The 21,651-nt window shown below is 39.0% G+C and overlaps 1 protein-coding gene across 7 annotated transcripts in view; it reads right to left on the bottom strand.

Moving 5' to 3' along the window:
• LMBR1 (limb development membrane protein 1) overlaps positions 1–21,651 on the bottom strand; it is a 133,219-nt gene that overhangs the window by 17,728 nt on the left and 93,840 nt on the right. For all 7 annotated transcript variants that reach the window (XM_061415315.1, XM_061415314.1, XM_061415318.1 and 4 more), the window contains 6 exons: positions 18,898–18,978; positions 16,584–16,660; positions 15,860–15,937; positions 12,743–12,816; positions 12,455–12,545; positions 11,185–11,251 (listed from right to left, as the gene is read on the bottom strand). In XM_061415315.1, the coding sequence (XP_061271299.1) occupies positions 11,185–11,251; positions 12,455–12,545; positions 12,743–12,816; positions 15,860–15,937; positions 16,584–16,660; positions 18,898–18,978 (468 nt within the window). The remainder of the gene's footprint in view (positions 1–11,184; positions 11,252–12,454; positions 12,546–12,742; positions 12,817–15,859; positions 15,938–16,583; positions 16,661–18,897; positions 18,979–21,651) is intronic.

Consider the following 21,651-nt stretch of genomic DNA (forward strand, 5'->3'; position numbering starts at 1 on the left):
TGGAAATGAACAGAGATCATTCTGTCGTTTTTGAGATTGCATCCAAGTACTGCATTTCAGACTCTTTTGTTGACCATGATAGCTACTCCATTTCTTCTAAGGGATTCTTGCCCACAGTAGTAGATATAATGGTCATCTGAGTTATATTCGCCCATTCCAGTCCATTTGAGTTCACTGATTCCTAAAATATTGATGTTCACTCTTGCCTTCTCCTGTTTGAGCACTTCCAATTTACCTTGACTCATGGACCTGACATTTCAGGTTCCTGTGCAATATTGCTCTTTACAGCATGGACTTCACTCCCATCACCGTCATGTCCACAGCTGGGTGTTGTTTTTGCTCTGGCTCTGCCTCTTCATTCTTTCTGAGGTTATTTCTCCTCTCTTCTCCAACAGTGCACCTACCGACCTGGGCAGTTCATCTTTCAGTGCCATATCTTTTTGTCTCATCATCAGCCCACATTAACCCAGATGGTGTAGTACTAGTGTAAAGACAAGGACATCAATAGGACACAACTGAGTTCAGAAAGAGACCCACACTCACACATAGATGGACAACTGGTTCCCAACGAAGTTTCAAAAGCAACTGAGTGGAAGAGAATTCTCAAGCTTCAGTAATTGGTTACCATATGCCAAGAAATAAACTTTAATTCATACCTTATACTATATACAGAAATTAACTCAAAATAGGTCACAGACCTAAGTATAAAGCTTCTAGAAGAAAACACAAGAGATAATCTTTGTGACCTTGGTTAGAGGAAGACTTAGTATATATGACACCAAAAGCACAATCCATAAAAGAAAATTTGGTAAATCTGATTTCATCCAATTAAGAACATCTGTACTTTCTAAAATATTGGTAAAAGAATAAAAAGACAAGCCACTGAATGGGGGAAATATTTTCAAATCACATATCTTGATAAAGAACCTTTATCCAGAATATGTAAATAGCACAAAAAACTCAACAATATGAAAATCAACCTAATTTTTAAAACGAGCCAAAGATCTGAATAAATATTTCATCAAAGAAAATATACAGATGACAAATGAGCACATTAGTCATCTGGGAAATTCAAGTTAAGTTCACTACACACCTATTAGAAGGGCTGACCTTAAACTGAGTGACTATACCAAGTATTGGTAAAGATGTAGAAGAAGTTTTCGTGCAGAGTTTTCATGCACTTGTGATGCAGACATAAAAATGGCATGAGCACTTTGAAACAGTTTGGCCATTCCTTTAAAACTGAAGTATACGCCCAGGCATTCCATTTCTATTAACAGTTACTACCCAAGAGAAATCAAAGTCTAAATTCATATAATCAGAGACTTAGATGTGAATGTCCATGGCAGCTTCATTTATAATAGTAGCTAGAAGCTGTAATGGAGAAGGAAATGGCAACCCACTCCAGCGTTCTTGCCTGGAGAATCCCATGGACGGAGAAGCCTGGTAGGCTGCAGTCCATGGCGTTGCACAAGTCGGACACGACTGAAGCGACTTGGCAGAAGCTGTAAACAACTCAAATGTCCTTCAGTGGGTGAGCAGAAAAACAAATTGTGATATATACAAACAATGCAATACTAGAAAAGAGACTACTGACACATATAGCATGGGTTGGTCTTAAACACAATGAGTTAAAGAAACAAAAATAGTTCATAGTGACTTTACTTACAAAAAATTCTAGGAAATGTGAACTACTTTTATTGTCACAGAAAGGTCAGTGGTTGCCTGGGGACACTGGGGTTGGGGAGGTGGGGGACGGTATGACGAGGAGCTACCCAGGGCCAGAAGGGAGCATCTGCGGGCGACAGACTTGCTCGCTGTCTTGACTGCAGTGACAGATTCACAGTCACACACGTTAAGGCAAAACTTATCAAATTACACACTTAAAATGAGTACAGTTTACAATATGTCATTTTCATTTATTTCAATAAAGCTGTTAAAATGTATTTAACAGGCTTCACACTATATACTCCATACCATGCATGGATATATTAGTGTATGGCTGTGCCAAATAGATTTAATTAGAAATTCTTTATTTCTGTACTTGCTGTTGTGGTATGAGTCACATTTTACAGTATTTTTGAGTTCCTATCATATTCCTAACCCTACACAGTACTGTAAGAGTTACAAGTAGGTATGTATGCCATTTATTCCCTTCATGGATGTCTCTGTACAGTTAAGTAAAATGGAAAACTGAAAAGCACATGAGTTCCTTGTTGCACACACATGACCTAAATGCTACATGCAGACACTGGGTATACCTGACCACGGCTTTCCTTAAGGAGACCACAGTTTTGTGGAGCAAAACGTGAGCAGTCAGAATACAGTGTGATGAGCGACACGGCAGATATGCAGAGGACTGAGAGAAGTATCCAGAGAAGACGATGGCACCCCACTCCGGTACTCTTGCCTGGAAAATCCCATGGATGGAAGAGCCTGGTAGGCTGCAGTCCATGGGGTCGCTAGGAGTCGGACACGACTGAGCGACTTCACTTTCACTTTTCACTTTCATGCACTGGAGAAGAAAATGGCAACCCACTCCAGTGTTCTTGCCTGGAGAATCCCAGGGATGGGGGAGCCTGGTGGGCTGCCGTCTCTGGGGTCGCACAGAGTCGGACATGACTGAAGCGACTTAGCAGCAGCAGCAGCAGAGAGAAGTATTATGGGAGTATGCAGGAGGGAGCTTAAAGGGGGAGAAATTCAAGGAAAACTTTATCTGTGGAGTTAATGGCTGAGATGACTCTCAAATGACATGTTAGGTTATGCCAGGGAATAGGTGGTGATGAAATTATTCACCACAGACAAAGTAACACACTCAACGACCTCATGGACAGAGCTGTATTCGATTCTTACCCCAGCACATCAGAAGAGCGCCCCTGTCACAACCTGAACCAGGGCTGCAGCACTGAGTGGGACACACAGGTGGGCATAAACACCGTGCTGTGCCAGCGCACAGAGGCTGGACGTTAATCTAATGGCACACGTCTCGGAAGCACTGGGAGTAGGAACACATTGTCACTGCAGGAGAAAGAGGGGAGCTGGGCTATCCATCAGAGCATGAGTAAACGTTGGTGGGGGAGAGGGGTGGAGGATGTGCTCGCCAGTAAGATGAACCCAAACAGACCCAAACCAAGCCACGTTATTATTAAAATGTCAAACATTAAAGAAAGACTCTTAAAAGCAGCAAGAGAAAGACAACTAATCACATTCAAGGGAACCCCCACAGTTCAGCTGGTTTTTCAGTATGACCTTTACAGGCCAGAAGGGACTGGTATAATATATGAAAGTACTGAAGGGAAAAGACAAAACCGAGAATACTCTAACCAGCAAGATTATTAGAATTGAAGAAGAAATAATTTCCCAAATAAGCAAAAGCTAAGAAAGTTGGTTCATCACCACTAAACTGGCTTAACAAGGTACTTCATTACAGGGAAAAGAAAAAGCCATAACTAGAAACAAGAAACTTATAAAAGAAAAAAAAATCTCACCAGTAAAGGCAAGCATAAAGGTAATGGCTCAGTGACCTGTAAAGCCAGCAGGCATGCACGCAGTCATCTGACTCCTTGCGACCCCTGGACTGCAGCCCACCAGACTCCTCTATGCATAGAATCTTCCAGGCAAGATACTAGAGTGGGTCGCCATTTCCTCCTCCAGGAGATCTCCCCAACCCAGGGGTCGAACCCACATTTCCTGCACCTCCTGCACTGGCAAGCAGATTCATTACCACTGAGCCACCTGGGAAGCTCCAGTAAAGCTAGCATAAAGGTTAAAAAACAAAAGTAGTGAAAAACATCCATATCTAAAACAATAGTCAAGTGACACACAAAATAAAAAGATATAAAATGTGATGCCAAAAACATAAAGTGTGAGGAAGAAGAGGGTAAGATGCAGTGCTTTTACAAACTGCTCAAATTGATGCAACCATCAACTTAAAATGGACTGCTCTATACAGAGGAGGTTGTTATGCATGAATATCATATTAGCCTCAAACATAAAAACAGTAAAAATACATGAAAACTAAACAGAAGGAAATACAAATATAACATTAAACGAAGTCATCAAATCACAAGGGAGGGGAAGAAATGAAGAAACAAAGAACTACCCAAAAACCTTAAAAACAATTAACAAACTGGTAATAAATAAGTACCCATAAATAATTATTTTAAAACAGATAAATGAACTAAATGCTCTAATCAAAAGGCATACGGTGGCTAAAAGAATTACAAGACCCATTTATACGCTACTCACTAGAGACTTACTTCAGATCTAAAGGCACACACAGACTGAAAGAAAGGAGGTGGAAAACAGTATTTCATGCAAACAGAAAAGAAAAGAAGGCTAGAGTAGCAAAACACTAATTCAAGATATACATGCACCTCGATGTTCACTCAGCATTGTTTACAACAGCCAAGATATGGAAGTAACCCAAGTGTCCACTGACAGAGGAATGGATAAAGGGCATGTAAGACACACAATACATACACAGTTACATGCACACAAGGCAGCATTAGTCAGCCATTAAAACCCTGAAATCTTGCCACTTGCAACACATGGACGGATAGAGAGGTATCATGAAACAAGCCAGACAGAGAAACACAAACACCATATGATCTTACTTATATGTGGAAACTAAAAAACAAACCAAAATGAAAACAGACTCACAGATACAGAGGACAAACAGGTTGAGGGGAGGCAAGTGGGAGGGTGGGTGAAAGATGTAAAGGGGATAAGAGGTACAAACCTCCAGTTATTAAATAAATAAGCCACAGGGACTTAATATACAGCATGGAGAATATGGTCAGTAACACTGTAATAACTCTGTATGACAGATGCTCACCCTAAGCTTATGGTGGGGATCAATGCATAATGTACACAAGCATCAAATCACTGTGCTGAACATCTGAAGCTAATACTGTATGTCAGCTAGGCTAAAAAAAAAACAACAAATAAAATTTTAAGAAAAAAACTTACCCTTGGGATAAGATTACAAGTCAAGCCAGAGAACAAGTATTGGCCACCATCTCGATCTAACCGAAAAACATTTCTATCACTACCCCAGCCCTCTCCACTGCCCCCTCACCTCTGGCCACCGCTAACCACTCTCGTCTCTACGGATTTTCCTGTTCTGGACGCCCCATGCGAGAGGAGCCACAGACTATGGAGCCTTTTGTGCCTGGCTTACTTCACTCTGCACAGTGTATTCTAGGTTCAAACACACTGGAGTATGTGTCCAATGCTTCACTCCTTTTTCTCTTTTTAAAACAAGTGTAACACAAGGCTGAAGCAAGAATCCGATACACCTTTCACACGTGACAGAGGATCTGACCTGTCTTTACAGAATGAGAAGACTTGGAGAGGTAGAGCAAAGCTGGGGAGGGTTGTGGGAACAATGTGAGCCAGTGTGGGCTTGGAGATGGGAAAGTGTGCTTGTAAATATCAAATCAATTTTGGTCATCACTGTTTATATGCTACAAATACATTTTGTCCTAATGTGAAGGCAATTTAACTTACTAGTCCAGATGAACTAATGTATATGAATTTTAATACAAACTAAAGTTAAATGAAAGGGAACTATAATCATAGTCCAAGAACAAAACTAAAGTACTAATTTTAAAACAAGTGAACGTTTAAGATCTCCAATAGAGATCCACTCACTCTCTTCCTAGAGAAACTCTCCCGAGATGGGGGGCCTCCAGAGTAGCTCTCAATGTCATGGCCTCATCTGAAAAACTAAACACTTCCCTGGTGCTTTTAGGGCTTCCCAGGTGGCTCAGTTGTAAGGCATCTGCCTGCAATGCAGGAGATGTGGGTTTAATCCCTGGGTTGGGAAGACCCTTTGGAGAAGGAAATATCAACCCAGTCCAATATTCTTGCCTGGAGAACCCCATGGACAGAGGAGCCCACTCGGCTACAGTCCACGGGGTCGCAAAGAGTCAGACACACCAGTGAATGGCTAACACTAGTGCTTTTGCTTCAGCCGTACTTCCTACTCTCCTCTCCTCAGAGGAAAGAACATGTGTTTAAAACCCAGCTCATGAGCAATCCTTCACAACGAAATATTAAACTAAAACCATACACTCAACCCTCTGCTTTGATTACTTGACAAACAAATCTGATTCTTTTCACTTTTCTTTTATTAAAGGAAATGGAAAGGCAGAGTGAATGTGAGAAAAATTTTTTTCTCTGGTTGTGCTGTGTGACATGTGGGATCTCAGTTCCCTGACCAGGGATCAAACCCATGCCCCCTGAATGGAAGTGCAGAGTCTTCACCACTGGACCCCCGGGGAAGTCCCATGTGAGAGAGAGTAACAAGATGAAAACAGCAGGGCCCTTAGGTGTTGGTACCAGACATGGAGGTTCCTAACGCAACTCCCAACTCTCTGGTTTGGTGCACGGTATAGAAAGTGCCTGAGGACTAAAAGGGAAGGACAAGGGAGGGGAGAAAGAGCAGGAGGGAGTGAGGGCAGGAGGGAAGGAGTGGGGAGGACAGACGCACACACACGCACGAATGGGTCCTGCTGTCGGAACGGCCCATGTGAGGAGCTGCGGGACGCCACGTGGAGGACAGGGCTGCGGCCGCTGCCCCAGCTCAGGGAGGGCGGTGGGGGCAAGTGTGCGGGTGAGGCTGACGAGCAATGAGAGACAGTCGAAGGACGGCCGGAGAAGGAGAAGGAGAAAAAGTGAGTGGTGCCCAGAAATGAAGAGAGAGGAGATCTGAGAAGAGGGCTTACAAAGCGCAAGTGCGGCAGAACAATTAAGACAACAGCAAAACCCACACAACTGGGCGACTCGGAAGCCAGAGGTGATCTGAGCAGGAAGAGGTAAGTATTCTAGTTTGAAATTCATTTTCAGCTGACTGAATTCTGGTACAAGAAATGAGTTCGAAACCTCTTCTAACTCCTACTGGGTGGACACTGAAGTTAGGAGTCACATAAAGTAATACCCAGGTGAGAGTTTTCAATTTTCTACATAGTGCTGTGTCTGTGTGTGTGTGTGTACCCAGAAAAAGATTTTAAATAACTATACACATTAAACTGGTTCTTGGAAACTCTGAAGAGGGGACTGGGATTAAAAGTGGTGGTCATAAGGAATTCAAGCCTGAGATCTAATTTTTAATATCCTTTATAAGTAGAATTTGCTCATGTACATACTTATTAAAAACTAATTTTAAAATAGAACTTCCTACAAAGGAGGAGATAGCCTGTTCCTCGGTCTCAGAGTTGGCCATGCACACGTGTGCTCTTAAGTATTCTCAGTCAGGGTGGGAGGGTCTTGGTTCTCAATGCAAACTATAACCTTACTGTGGTTTACATTTAAAAAACTACATCTTATATCTTCCAACTGAATAATCCTAACTGAAATTATCTTCATATGAAAAAATATTTTATATCAAATTAAAATTCAAGGGATTTGAATGTATGTCAACAGCCGGCTAAATTCTTTAGAATGTGTGGCCAATACAACCTTCTCTCAGGCAGGAGGGACTCTGAAATAAGAGCAGCATCAGAAGGACGCGACATGTGGACCCCGGGAACGTGAATGCTGAGGAGTGAGCAGTGGTGACTCTGAATTCTTTCAGACATTTGACACAGAATGCTCTCTCTTTACTATTAAAAATCCTAACTAGATACACAAATTTATTGTTCAGTTATAAGACCATTAGTAATCAATCAAAAGTTAGTCACACCACTCATTTATTACTCTCTTCGATATAACAGAATATAATGAAGTCACATAGAATTTTTTGCTAAGAAATTTTCAATACAGGGCTTAAGAGTTACTTTTACATGAAAGTCATAACTAGGAATATATATCATGATTTATACTTTTGAGTTCTCATTTGTCATGTCTAAGGATCATTTCTTTCTGATTCACACTGGAGAGGGAAAGCTTGGGGTAAAGATTAGTAGTACATTCACAAAACCCAAATAAGGACCTCTCCCTCGAAGGACCAGTGTCTAAACATGCTCCCTCCATCAAGGAACAAAAGAGAATAATCCACTTCATCTCCTGCGAGATGATGAGCTAGAGGGGACCCAGATGAGAAATAATACATGGAAACACCAAAAACAGATTCCAGCTGACTTGGAAGAATAAGTCGGGGTTTTTTGTTTTACTAGAGTAAGCATCCATATAAATTTAAATATAAAAATATATATCTGCACTTGGGCCTTGAATAACTTAAAATTTACAGAAAAAATTTTGAGATGAAACCATAACTATAAAAATAATTTCATAATAGAAATTAGTAACAGTATTTCAAAGTCTATTGGTTGTATCTGAGAAAACTTTTCCTGTTAAGAGATTTCAAATAAAGAATAAGGTAAAAACTGTCAATCCCTCAGTTGTTTCTTGATTAAGAATAACAAAGAACATGTCCGCAATCTCACAAAATTTATTCTCAAATTCACGGCTGCCTTTAAAACATTTTATTATAGAAAATCTGGACATCTATAGGTAATTTACTAGATTTGAGCCTCTTCTATTTTCACTTTGTTAGTCAACCATCTCCTCTAATCATCTTGAGAGTTCATTATATCAAAGAGTAAACTGATTACTAAAAATATGGACATCATAGCCTCAAAAACATTGGATTCTTTAAAAACTGCACACTATATATAGGCAACAAAACAACACTTTAGAAATCATATCCCCTGGTATGGCATCACTTTTAAAAGGTTTTAAAGAGTTCGAATAAAAAATCTCAAGCACAGATCCTTCATGTTTCCCATGGACAAAATGCTATTCTTTCTATTAATTTCATTTGGCTAAGAATACATGGCCAAAATGCTCCTCGCAACCTAATGCTTTGTGGTTAAGTGATATACTTCTAAAATCTACTCAGTGGCAATTTTTAAAATTAGTACAAAATCTTCTCTATTTAAAGATAGGAAGCTATTTCAGAGGAATTCTGTAATAAGTTTGTCATATCACACCAGGCATTCAACTCTAAAGCTATATTTTACACTTATGGCACAGCAATAGCAATTGGCAAATTACACTGTTTAAAAAATATTTTCATTTTTGAAGCAAAAATATCATCAAATGAATTATTTATACAGGATTTAAAATATTTCTAATTTTCAGTTAAAGTTCTCATTACTAAAAATGATTAAAATAAGAGAAAAACTGCACTTATACAGGTAAATGATAATTTCCCTTGTTCCTTGGTTTCTTATTTAACTGAGAATGCTGGTTGAATTCACAGAAGCAAATGAGAGCACCCTAAGGTCAGGACTCCCTTGTGAGAGGCAATGAGAAAGAGCGAAAACTTTCACAGCTTGGAATTCGGTTGTTAAATACATCCTCTATTCTAGTCTTATAAGCTTTTCAGCTAGTAAATCAAAATCCTGTTATACACTAGGATAATATTCATGACAATTCTCTATATTTTATCTTCTTAAAATCAAAGACTCAATTCTAAAGGGTTAATAGAGGAACGACAAAGTAACTCTCTAGTTTGCATTTCCCATAATACTAAAATAAAGCTTTTTCTTTTAGTCTAGAAATGTGCTTTTTTAATACTGTGAAAAGCCTCTATGAATCTGTTTAACGTATTTATTTCTTTTCATCTATTCAGTGCCACTGGGCATAACATGTAACGCAGTGTGTGTTGATATTTTGCAAAGCACCACATGACTCACTGTACCTAATACACTCCATTAATCCTGTTTGGACAGCTGGGGCCAGGCGTTTGTTAGCTGCATTTTAATTGTCCCATCTTTCTTTTTCTTCTTTTTATTTATCTCTATGGCAAACTACTCAGGAATTTAATGTGTTGATCTTCAAAAAGCACATTTTGCCATTAATTTGTTTTCTTTGTATTAAAATGGTACTCAGCATGTAATTTTATTCCATAAAATCAGTATATGTTACTATTAACAATTAATCTTAAATAACAGTGCGCAGTGAATTTCATACATGATAAAATGGTAGGTTGGCTACATCACAGAAATTGTTGGACTTCCATAATACAAATGACAACAGCTACAAATCAACTTACAAAAATGTATTTTTCGGCATTTTCAAGATGAGCACACCATAAGCAGATGTCAAAACAATAACAAGTCCTATAACGCAACACAAAGGAAATAAGACCTCTTAAGTAAATGAGCTTTGTGTTAGTCTGTGGAAAGGCAGTCCCTTTTACACTTACACTTAGATTTCACTTTTTACTAAAATATGGAATTCTCTGTAAGAATTATGAAGATCACTATGATGCTTATACTTTCTTGGCACAGCCTGCATCCCTGAGAGCTATGAGTTTTAAATAAATAATGGAGGCAACATAAGAGCTAAAACAAAAGCAATTCAAAGTTACTTGCAATTTTTGTCATTAGCTAGTTGTTAAGGTTGAATAATGGGATTTTAAAAAATAATTTGTGAATGCTCAAGTCAAAATCTGAGACTAGAAAATGGAACAGAACTGCCTAGTGGAAATTTTCGTCTGAAACAATATTTAGCCAATAACTGAGAATACAGTCTGCTACAGTGTTTTACAAAAGATATGAACATCAAATGAAGATTTATTCAACTGTTTCAATGACAAAGTGGAAATGTTTTACTTTTAAAAGACGACCAAAATATTCTTGTACATCGAAAAAATTAAGAAAACTATATGAATGGCAGGCAAGTAAAAACTAAGGAGCTAAAGTACACCCTTTAAGTCAGTGTGGGTATGTCAGTGCTCTCAAAGCTCTCACTGCTTTCAAGACTATGCCCTGGACATAAAAGCAGCTTAAAGTACGTTTTACAGATTATCAATTTTTTAAACCACATACTAAATTATACGTTTTTAAAAACATTTCATGTAGGAAAAAATTAGTTTAATATTTTCTAGACATTAAACATTGTTTTATTTAAAACAAAAACAAAAACTTCACAGTTCCTCACTAGAGGACTCAAAAGCTTAACCAGTCAGTGAAAAAAAATAAAGTCTACTGTTTGGAAAGGAATATTTCTAAGCATTTGAAAAAAATCAATGATCTTTATTTGATAAAAGTGCTTGTTTTGGTACAGCCCTATATACAAATAAATTATAGAAGTAAAGGTATAAAATAATGTGGGAAGAAATAATTTATTTCAAAGAGTGATCTTTGGGGAAAAGTTTAGAAGTTTAGGAAGTTTAGAAAAGACACTTGAAAAGGTACAGACTTTACGTGAAAAGTTCTCATTTAAACTTACCCAGTGTTCTTGACATCACAGGCAGCGCAGAGCTCAAAACCAAGATTGACACACAATTCCCAATGATCTGTTAAGAGAAATCAGGAAGGATATTGGGCAGCCACACAGTACACGCTTAAGTAAAATCCACTCACATACTGGCAAGTTACTGTACGTTCTAGTTACCTACAGTACTTTGCTAACTTCTTAATGATACTATTCAATACAGAAAACAAAGAGAACCAGAAAGGTTTTCTACAGACATTTAAAGTTCTATTGGTAAGTTCTAGAAGGTATTCATGGTACCTGACACAAAGAGAAAATTGCATTTTACATTAATGACAGAGGCTGATTTCAAAAGGATTCACCTAACAGGTTAAAAAAGAATTAATACTTCAATACTTATGACTCTGTTTTTAAAGCCAAGACTACAGCCCAGGATATACAATATCTACTTCTAATGTAAACTAAGAAGTAAAGCCAAAATCCAGAAATCTAAAACACCTAAACTCTAGCAATTCTATTTCAATATACCCTATACTTATTCTTTCATTAAATAAAAGATGCCAGAAGCACAGATCAGCACTCACGTTTACTTATGCTAAATATCTCAAGAAGCTATAACATTTTAAATAGACAGAAAAAGATATGTAAAAATAACACCTTCCCTTTAGAATATGCTGAAAATAAGGAAAATCTCATAAAAAAAAAAAAGAAGCCAGCCGCTCCTGTGATTCTTCATTGTCAGCCTGTGGGAATATTTTACAAATGCAGTCTCTATATAAGATAACAGCCTTTGTTACTCAGAAGCCAATGACATATTGTAGAAAGTCAAATTAGCCTCAGACTACAAAATGTTTCTGAATAGAACTCTTCCGTCTTGCTTTAATTATTCAAATTTGAAATACTTTGTCTCTACTACTTGTAGCAACTAAGTTCTTCAGATTTCAAACAAGCTCCCTGAAGTACAGTCAGCACAATCAAAGTTACTCATTAGCAATACGTTTTCTTTGCAGGAAAAAAGGGTCCTTTCAGGAGCCTTCTATAGCTGGTTAACAAGCTCTGCGGTTCTCCGCATTTACAAGTGAATGGACACCATCCAAATTAAACAGAGCACATCCTTTTCCCACTCATTCCGCATTTTGAAAATCTTCCAGTGTGTGTTTACGCAACTCACAAACAAATACCTAGAACTGCAAGGAACCATTCAGGGCGACCACTAAATAAAACAGTCCACTTGTCCTGGAAGGCAAAGAGGGGCACAGCCACCTAAGACTTAAAAGGACCTTACCTTTGTCATGGTTGTGTCGTCCTTCTTGGGAATGAAGTTTCCAAAAACTCGGAGGCTGTAGAAACCGACGACAGAGGACACCATGAGATAGCTGTGAGAATCAAGGAAAAAACTCTCCGAAGAATGTTTCCTCAAGTCCTCAACAGGCCCAGAGGAAAACAGAACAAAATGCCACTCGGAGTGCTTGAGGAAGACTGACTTGTGTTTCTTGCAGGAAAGTGTCTTAGTAAATTACCACTGTCCCAGAAAACTTGTTAACAGACAGAACTTCAGTTAAAGAAAGGATACAAAATCAAAATGATTTCAAGTGCAGCTCCCACAAAACCAAAAGCAGAAAGAGAAGCATTTCCTATTCCAGGCCCCTGGGGGGAAAAAAACACTTTTCAGAATTCAGTGACACTATTACATTTGGTTTCCCTAAAATTGCTGTTTCATAAATATAGGACAGTTGAAATTAGAAATGTTTAATACCCTGGAATAACATCTAGGCTTTCAAAGGAGAATAAAACACGGGATGAGGCTGAACTCACCAGCGAAACCAGCCACATGGTAACATTCAACAAGCTCAAACGTTTCTGTTTCGTCTCAGATACAATTTAAGTCACTTATCAAATGACATGATGTGTGTGTGTGCGCACGCGTGCGTGCGTGTCTGTGCACGCACGTTTAGTGGTGTCCAACTCTTTGTGACCCCATGGAATTTCCTAGATGAGAATACATCTGGAGTGGACTGCCATTTCCTCCTCCCGGGGATCCTGCTGAACCAGGGATTCAACCCGAGTCTCCTGAGTCTCCTGCACTGGCAGGTAGATTCTTTATCTGCGTTTATCGTTAAATCCTAAAATACTCTTGGGGAAAAAAATCTTTAAATATAATAGTACAGTAAGAATAGAACATTAATTGTCTGAACCCGGAGGCAACATATAAAAAGTATACAACTAAAGTCCGTCAGGAGTAAGCTGAGGACGGAAGACAGGGAATGCTCGCATCCCCTAAGGAGTTCAGGGATTTAATCAACACAGATCTTTCAAATGCAATGCTGCACCTTGTTTCCTAAACATTATATCTATTCTCAAAACCTACCTTTATCTGGAACTTAACAAAACAAGCAAGAAAAGCAGTATTTATTAAAAGGCCAGAAAGGCAAAAACTCATTTCCTGCTGAAGTAGGGACAATTTTTTCTAAGCTTACTAATTAAAGCAACTCTCTGAATACGAACTATTATTCTGGTATCAGCTTCAATGACATGTAACAGATACACCAGGATAATTAGGAATATAAAGTCAGCCTAATGAAAAAAACAAAAAACAGTAAATAACATTATACATATTATTTATACAACCTAATTTGTATAGGCATACAGAAGTTAGAATACTCATTGAAATTTCATATATAAATAAGGTAAGGGACAAAGAATTTGTCAATTTTTGTCAATCTTTTGAAGAAAAAAAAATAATGCTAACAGAAATCTTATTAACTCAGATGGAAAACACCTTGGAAACATTCTCTGTCTCAAGAGAAGGCCTACGGGCAGGAGTAAGACGCTCGGATTTTATTACACAATCATAAACAGAGCCCACCACGTGTCTGTCCCTGCCCACCACGCAGGAAGGGAACGGTACACAAGTGTGTCGCGGGGCTTGGGCCTTACCCAGTGTACACTACATGCAACTGGGTTAAAAAGCGGACAGAGGTCAGCACGGTAGGGGACTCCCTGCTCCGTCACCGGACCTGTGTCTAAACAGTGACGAGGACGAGGCTGTGGGTGGAAGAGGGCTGCTCCCTGTTGCTGTCGGTTAGTGGATCAGGAACCTGGAGCAAGCTGGGAGGCTCCAGCAGTGAGAGGTGATCAGGTGCTGAAGGCACTGGGGCAGGGAGTTAAACTGAAAATACTGCCCAAAGAATTCGCTTCTGTACCCTGGACTGAAGGAAAGGAATTAAGATAAATACTGGCTTTCTTCTGTGAGACAAAAAGTGGATCATGTGGTGCAGAGAGAAGACGCGCGTAGGGAAGCAAAGTCTGCTACCGCAAAAGGCATCTCTCTGGCATGAGGGTCACTTCAGGCTGATTGTTTTTAAGAAACAGAAGACAGCCAGCCTTCCACTTTAGCCCGCCTCCGCTTCACCCCGTAACTGCCTGGAAGAGTGTGGACAGAGGCCCTGGTCCACGACGAGCACTGTCGCCAGGCCCTCCAGGGTCAGGGCTGCGTGTGGTCCCAGGAACGTGGCAGGACCTAGAGACCAAAGTCTGTTCTGGGTCCCAACTGTTTACCAAACGGCTGCTTCTCCATCTCCAGGAGAACTGCCTTTATTCCCCGCAAAGTCACAAGCCCTACCCTCTTCTTCTCTAAGATGCAATATAAGCCTCAGTTACCCAGCTTGTCCTGGGGTCTCGTTATTCTTACAGCGCTCCCTTATACACATAATTGAAAGTTTTCTTCTGTTAATCTGTCTCATTTCAATTTAATTCTTAGACCAGACAGAAGATCCTAGAAAGAGTTAAGGAAATATTTTTCCCCCCCAAAGAATGAAAAGTCTGGAAAAGTTTTGAAGTCATTTCTACGGGGAAATGGCAAAGGTGCTAACTTCAAAAAGGTTAATAAAATGTCAAAACGTAAAGGCTACTTTAAGTATCCAAAGGTTAATAAAGACACCTAGAAAAAGAAAGGCTTATATGAGTATTTAGTGGAAATTACTTTCCATATGGAAAATATATATAAATAGACTAACTTCTGGAATTTAATAAAATCATTAATTTTTTTAAAAGAGAAAAAATTAATAAGTCAATTTGTGAAAAGATGTACATCTGACTCCCTCCAACAACTGAACATTTTGATTCAAGTTCACACAATGTCTAACTCTTCTGAAGCATGAGTCCTTACAACCATATTTGGATCTTTTGCAAACTTCAGTCGCTCAGTCGTGTCCGACTCTTTGCGACCCCATGGACTGCAGCACGCGAGGCTTCCCTGTCCATTGCCGACTCCCAGAGCTTACTCAAACTCTTGTCCATAGACTCGATGATGCCATACAATCATCTCAACATAAACTCTTTATATTTCACTATTTCACAGAATATACATTTTCTTAAAGGATCACAAATATGAATTTCAGTAAAACAAAGATAAACTCTAATACAAAGTATAAAAGGAAACTCTGACACTTGATACAAGGCCCAGACAATCTAAAATAAGAAATTAGAAACAAAAAACATAGTTTATAAACACTGTTTACGAAAGCTCTTGCATAAAGAAGTTCACGCAGCTTGAAGTATATACATACATAAAGGTGGACGCTTCCATCTACCTATCTGAAGCGCTCGGGGCAGACACAGAAGACTTTAGCAACAGAAAGACACAGAAGACTTTAGCAACAGAAAGAAAGCAGCAAGCGTTTTACTTTACCCTTGTTCCCTTTGGCATTGCTGTTTCATCAACCAACAGGCAAAGAATATTACAAGCCACCAAGAGGACAGAGATGGACTGCAACAGAAAAAGTAAACCATCAGTTCTGAATTTCAAAGACATTTTGCCAATATACATATATTAAAATCTCAGTAACCAACCAAATGTATGCTTTAGAATAGAGGAAAAGCAGTAAAGACCAAAATTCTACATATAAACCTGAAATAATGAGACCATAAAAATTTCAGAATAAATTCTCAAAAATTCTGCAAAGTACTGTAATCTCAAAGCTTAAGACAAAAGCTAGTAACATAGATCCGTTTATTAACCAATTTCACCAACTAGAAACCCCCAACTGCACATACTTAACAGATGATTAAAATGTTATCAGAACTAATGCAATAATTTTCATACCCTATCACAGAGTTTGAGCCGGGTATCAGCAACACCATGTCTCTTCTTAATTTTCAATTGAAACAAAAGAATGAATTTCCTGCTTTTGTGAGGAAACAGATAATCTTGAGAACTTTTTAAAAATTCCCCTTAATTTTAATTCTTGCTCTATTGAATTTTTACCAAAAAAAAAAAAAAGCATACATGGATTTTAAGCCTGTTGACAGAAAACCAGTTTACCTGAAAACATTTAGCTAAGGGAATTGCCATACACAAATGCTAAAGTAAATAGAAAATAATTTGCTTTATTTAACAGCAAATAAATCCTTACTGTCTCAATGAGGAGAAGAACCATAACAGCAGGATACACCAAGTTTCTTTCCCATGCTGAAGCCTTTTTGCGCCTCTCTATTAGAAGGAAAAACAAAATATAATGAATGTTTCAGCAATTTCTAAAAATTCTCTCCAGATTTACATTTTCATTCCCTACTGCTACAACCAGTATGTATTATTTTTACATAAATATTTTCCTAAAGCCATAAATTGTTTTTAATTTTCCTACACAAACTAATTTTAAAATCAGTTTGCTACATTAAATACAGCTCAATCCTATGATGCTCAAATCTTAACACTGCTAAGTGAAGTGAAAGTTGCTCAGTCATGTCTGACTCTTTACAACTCCATGGACTGTAGCCTGCCAGGCTCCTCTGTCCATGGAATTCTCCAGGCCAGAATACCAGAGTGGGTTACCGTTCCCTTCTCTAGAGGGATCTTCCCAACCCAGGGATCAAACCCAGGTTTCCCGCATGGCAGGCAGATTCTTTACTGTCTGAGCCACCAGGCAATGCTGCAAGGACATTTCAATTATTAATGAAATATATTGTGGATATACAGCTTACTCCTGAAAATACAGTTATCTCTGTATTTTTTTTAATTTACATATTTACATTCTGATAGTTTGACACACTGGCAGAAATCTGGAGTACCGGGTAACATGGGTAAGAATCCCCTCTAATCCCGAACCTGAAGATAAACACTCCCGGTTTTCTACAGGCTGGAAGCAAAACTCTACTTCTAGTACCTACGTCTACTTTGTCTCACCCCAATCCTTATGCCATAACTGGAAAAGCTGGATCACATTTAATTTTTTAAAAAGCAGTGTGTGTGAAGATATCAGAGAGCTGCCATGATGACGGAAGCTGAGGGCCATTCTCTGCCAGGTGAGCTGACGGGGCCTCAGTGTGCACCATGCTCCCGCACACAGCGCTTTCCAAACAGACCCACAAGGCTGGGGAATAACACAGATGCTGAGGGCAGAAGAGAACGATGCTGGAGCAAAGCTTCCAGCACGCTCAACAGAGCCAGCGAGACACAAGCAGGGCTTGGAGCTACCAAGGCAGCCAGAATTTGAGAGGCTGTGCTCACAGGGAAAGGAGAGAGCAAAAACACTCAGCTGCTTTCCCCTTCAAGGCATCAGTGGCTCAGAGGCTCAGAAGAGGAACCAAAGGGGGCAGAAGGAGGCAGAGAAGCTGAGCACTGCTTCTGTCAGGCTTACACTGCATGAAGAAGATGGGGTCAGAGTCAACAACAGAGCAAGCAGGCTTTTAGCTGGACCAAAGACAAGCTGTACCCAAGGAGGAAGGACAAATCGGAAACAGACGAGCCCTCACGAAGACCGAAACCCAGTCTCAAATGACTTTAAGCCCAGACAGACTAGACTGACCTGTCCGTACTCTAACTGCCCCTACTCTAACTCTAACCAGAAGTGAAAGTAAATCCTCTCAATGAGAACAAAGCATCATGCAGAGTCGTTACAGTTTTGTATGAGAAATGTTACCAGGAGGTAGGACAGAGAAAAAGAAGACAACAGAAGCAGACTTTCAGCAGATCCTGATATGGGACATAAAAGAAAACAACTTTACAGCAACTATTAATAACTGATATGCTTAGTATAAGCAACAAAATGGAAAATGTCACAACTTGAATCAAGAAAAATAACCAAATGGAAATTCTAGAGCTGAGAAACACTGTGACTGAAGTTCAGGGTCAACAGATAGTTCTGACAACAGTTGTATCGTGGCTGAAGACAGATCAGTAGAAAACATCAGACCAAAGCACATAAATTAAAAAGGAGAGAAAACAGAAAAATTTAAGAGTGAAAACGTCCAGCATATTGTAACTGAAGTCTGAGGATATAAAAGAAAAGGAACAGCTGCGGTATCTGATGAGACAATGACCAACTGCCCAAGGGGATGGAAGACATTAAGCCACATACTCGTGAAATGCCCCAGATCTCAAGAAGGACAAATACAAAGAAAAGAAGGAACTGAAAGATAAGAATCACAGAAGATTACTTATCAGAAATAATACAAGTGAAAGACAGTGGGGTGATATATTTGAGCATCATCACCTATGAAAACTCATTTTGTACACATACAAAACAGCTACTAAAAAAGTGAATAAATCCATATTCATCCTTCCTCCAAACTAAAAGACATTCTTTATTAATGGTTCTAGGCAGACTGAAAGCTTGTAACACAGAGATTTCATAATTTTTACAAGTATTACAGACTGCAGTAAAGTCTTTAATAAGAAACAAAGTCCAATACATAAGTTGAGGAAAAAAGGAAAAAAATGTACAATACCTAATTTTTTCTTCAGAATCTTTACATTTTCAAGTTCTTGCTCCAACTCTGTTACATTATATTCCACTGATGAAGAGAGTCCTAGTGAAAGCAAGCACATTTTAGAAGTGGAACGGCAGAAAAAAAAAAAAAAAGAAGTGGAATGGCAGAGCCCAGAACAGGCAGCCTTCATAGTTAATGAAAATACAAAAAACACACTGCCAATCCTGATTACTGATAATGAAAACAAAGGCTGCTGTGATTCACAGAAACATACATCCACTTCTGTACCCCGAAAAACTTCCAAGTGCTTGCTGATTAAACACTACATGATTCCTAGAAAAAGTCTTCTCTGGTAAAATTCTTATTTGATCTATTATTAATTTTTTAATTAATTATAAAAGTATCACGTGCTTGTAATAAAAAGTGAAAGATCAAAATTGCCTCCTCCTCATCCCACCTCCCGAACGGGACAATTTGCCAGCAGCTTGGGTGAGGCTTTCGCCATCTGCAAGTACATACTCACAGATACATATTTCATCATATTCACAGTCTTCACTATATATGTTATAAGAATAGGGAAATCAGACATTATTTCACCACGTGCTTTCCTAGTTAATGATATGTCCATGCTGACAAACAGCCCCAACTTAACAGCCGAATAAATATTTGGGTATGGACATACGTCAATTTTATCCAGAATTATTCTATTTATGAATATTCAGGTTTTCCTCAATTTTTTTGCCACTATGAACATTCTTCTAGGCACATACAGCACATTCTGGTTTTATTATTTCTGTAGGACAGATTCTCAAAATTTAGACTGCAGAGTCAAACAATATGAGCATTTACAGTTTTTAAAAGATATTTAAAGGTTACTTCCCCCTCAAATGTTGTGATTTATATTTCTAGCAACACTTCATCGTAACACATCTGATATCAAATGATTTCGCCCAACTGTAGGCTAACGTAAGTGTGCTAAGCACAGTGCTCTGAGCACCCGTTTGAGGTAGGCCAGGCTAAACTGTGTTTGGTAGGTTAGGTATTTTCAACTTATGATGGGTTTATCAGGAGGTAACCCATCTTAAGTTAAGAAGATCTGTGTTTTCCAGTCTTCCCAGCAGTGGATATTGTAACTCCTGAAGTTATGCCGGTATGAAGGGTAAATGACATTTCCCGTTGTTACTTTAACATGCATGCCCTATTTATATTTTCTGCTGTTTCTCCAATAATTCCATGCGTGTGTGCTCAGGCACCTAGTCATGTCCAACTTTTTGCAACCTTATGGACTGCAGTCCGCCAGGCTTCTCTGTCCATGGGATTATCCCTCCAAGAATACTGGAGTAGGTTGCCATTTCCTTCTCCAGGGGATCTTCCCAATCCAGGTATTGCACCCACATCTCCTGCGTTGGCAGGTAGATTGTTTATCACTGAGACACTCAGGAAGCTCATTTCTATTTTATTTACTAAATTCTGAAATGAGCAAACTAACAACCCCCCACTACAACTGTACTTTGATTGATCAGCTTTTTCTCAATTTTTAAGATATTTTCATTATGTGTTTGTATTTGGTAAGATTTTGGGGCTCCTATAAAACTGTAGCATGTCCCTCATAAATCCCACCTTTTATCATTACATCATGACCCCCACTGTCTTTAATGCTTTTCTTTATATTCATCTCCACCCTTCAGACATCATATTGATAATTCTGATTAGATCAATATTCAATGTCTACATTATTACAATACAAATTTTATCCACTGCTTACCCATGTAATATACTACCATTAGCTTTCCTTTCTTCCATAACATTCTTTTTTACTCCCAGAATTAATCTTTTTTTTCCATTTGCTTAGCTTTTTATGCACTTACCACTAATTAAAAGCTAAACTTTCCTCCCAAATGTCTTTATTTCCTCCAGTAGCTTGCAAAGAAAAGATGAATGGGAGGTAATTTTTTTGAAACTATCCAAGTCAATATTAAAATTTGGTTAACATAGATTACTTTTCATTTAAAAAATATAAATGAGGAATGACAAGGCGTGTGACTTACAGAGACTTAAATTCTCATCTTCTGTAGACGTCAAGTAACAGTTAATGCAGGAAAATCAAGAAATCGCAAGGGAGCCTCTCCCTTTAGTGTTTACAGATTTATTATTATTCATTAGCCAGGTCAAAACTACTTCTCCACCAGAACTGTGATGCCATTGCTCCACCGTCTGCAAGCTCCCAGTGATGGCGCTGAGCGGTGTGAAGCTCTTCTTCCTGCTGGGCCTGAGTGTGAACCGCTTCTCATTTCCCGCCTTGTCCAGGCATCGGGAGTCACTCTTGTGCCCCAGCCTGGGCCCTGGGTGAGCACTTTCAATCCCCGAGCTCCTGTCCTCTAGGACTGGGACATCTGCTTGATTTTGTCATCCCATCCATCTCATTTTCTCTGCTCTCCCCATTTGGAATTCCTATTAGTTAGATGTTAGATGTCCTGAACTGGTTCTCTAATATTCTAACTCCACCTTATTTTTGCCTATTTTGACCTATCTTCTTTATCTTCCAATCCTGTAGACATACTACCATTTCTAAATTTCGCCAGCTATTCCGTTTTTACGGAACCTTGGCCCTTCTCATGGACGCGGTCCCAGCCTCTCCCGGAACACTAACGACAGATGTACCTGTACGCGCTCTTCTCCTGTGCGTGCTCTGCTCTCCCCCAGCACCCTTTACTGCGTGTTTGTCTTGGTTCCTACTTTCCTGGGAGAAGTCTTCCTCTTAAGTCTGGTGAG

Source organism: Bos javanicus, chromosome 4 (assembly GCF_032452875.1).
Source record: "Bos javanicus breed banteng chromosome 4, ARS-OSU_banteng_1.0, whole genome shotgun sequence".
NCBI classification, from domain to species: domain Eukaryota; kingdom Metazoa; phylum Chordata; class Mammalia; order Artiodactyla; family Bovidae; genus Bos; species Bos javanicus.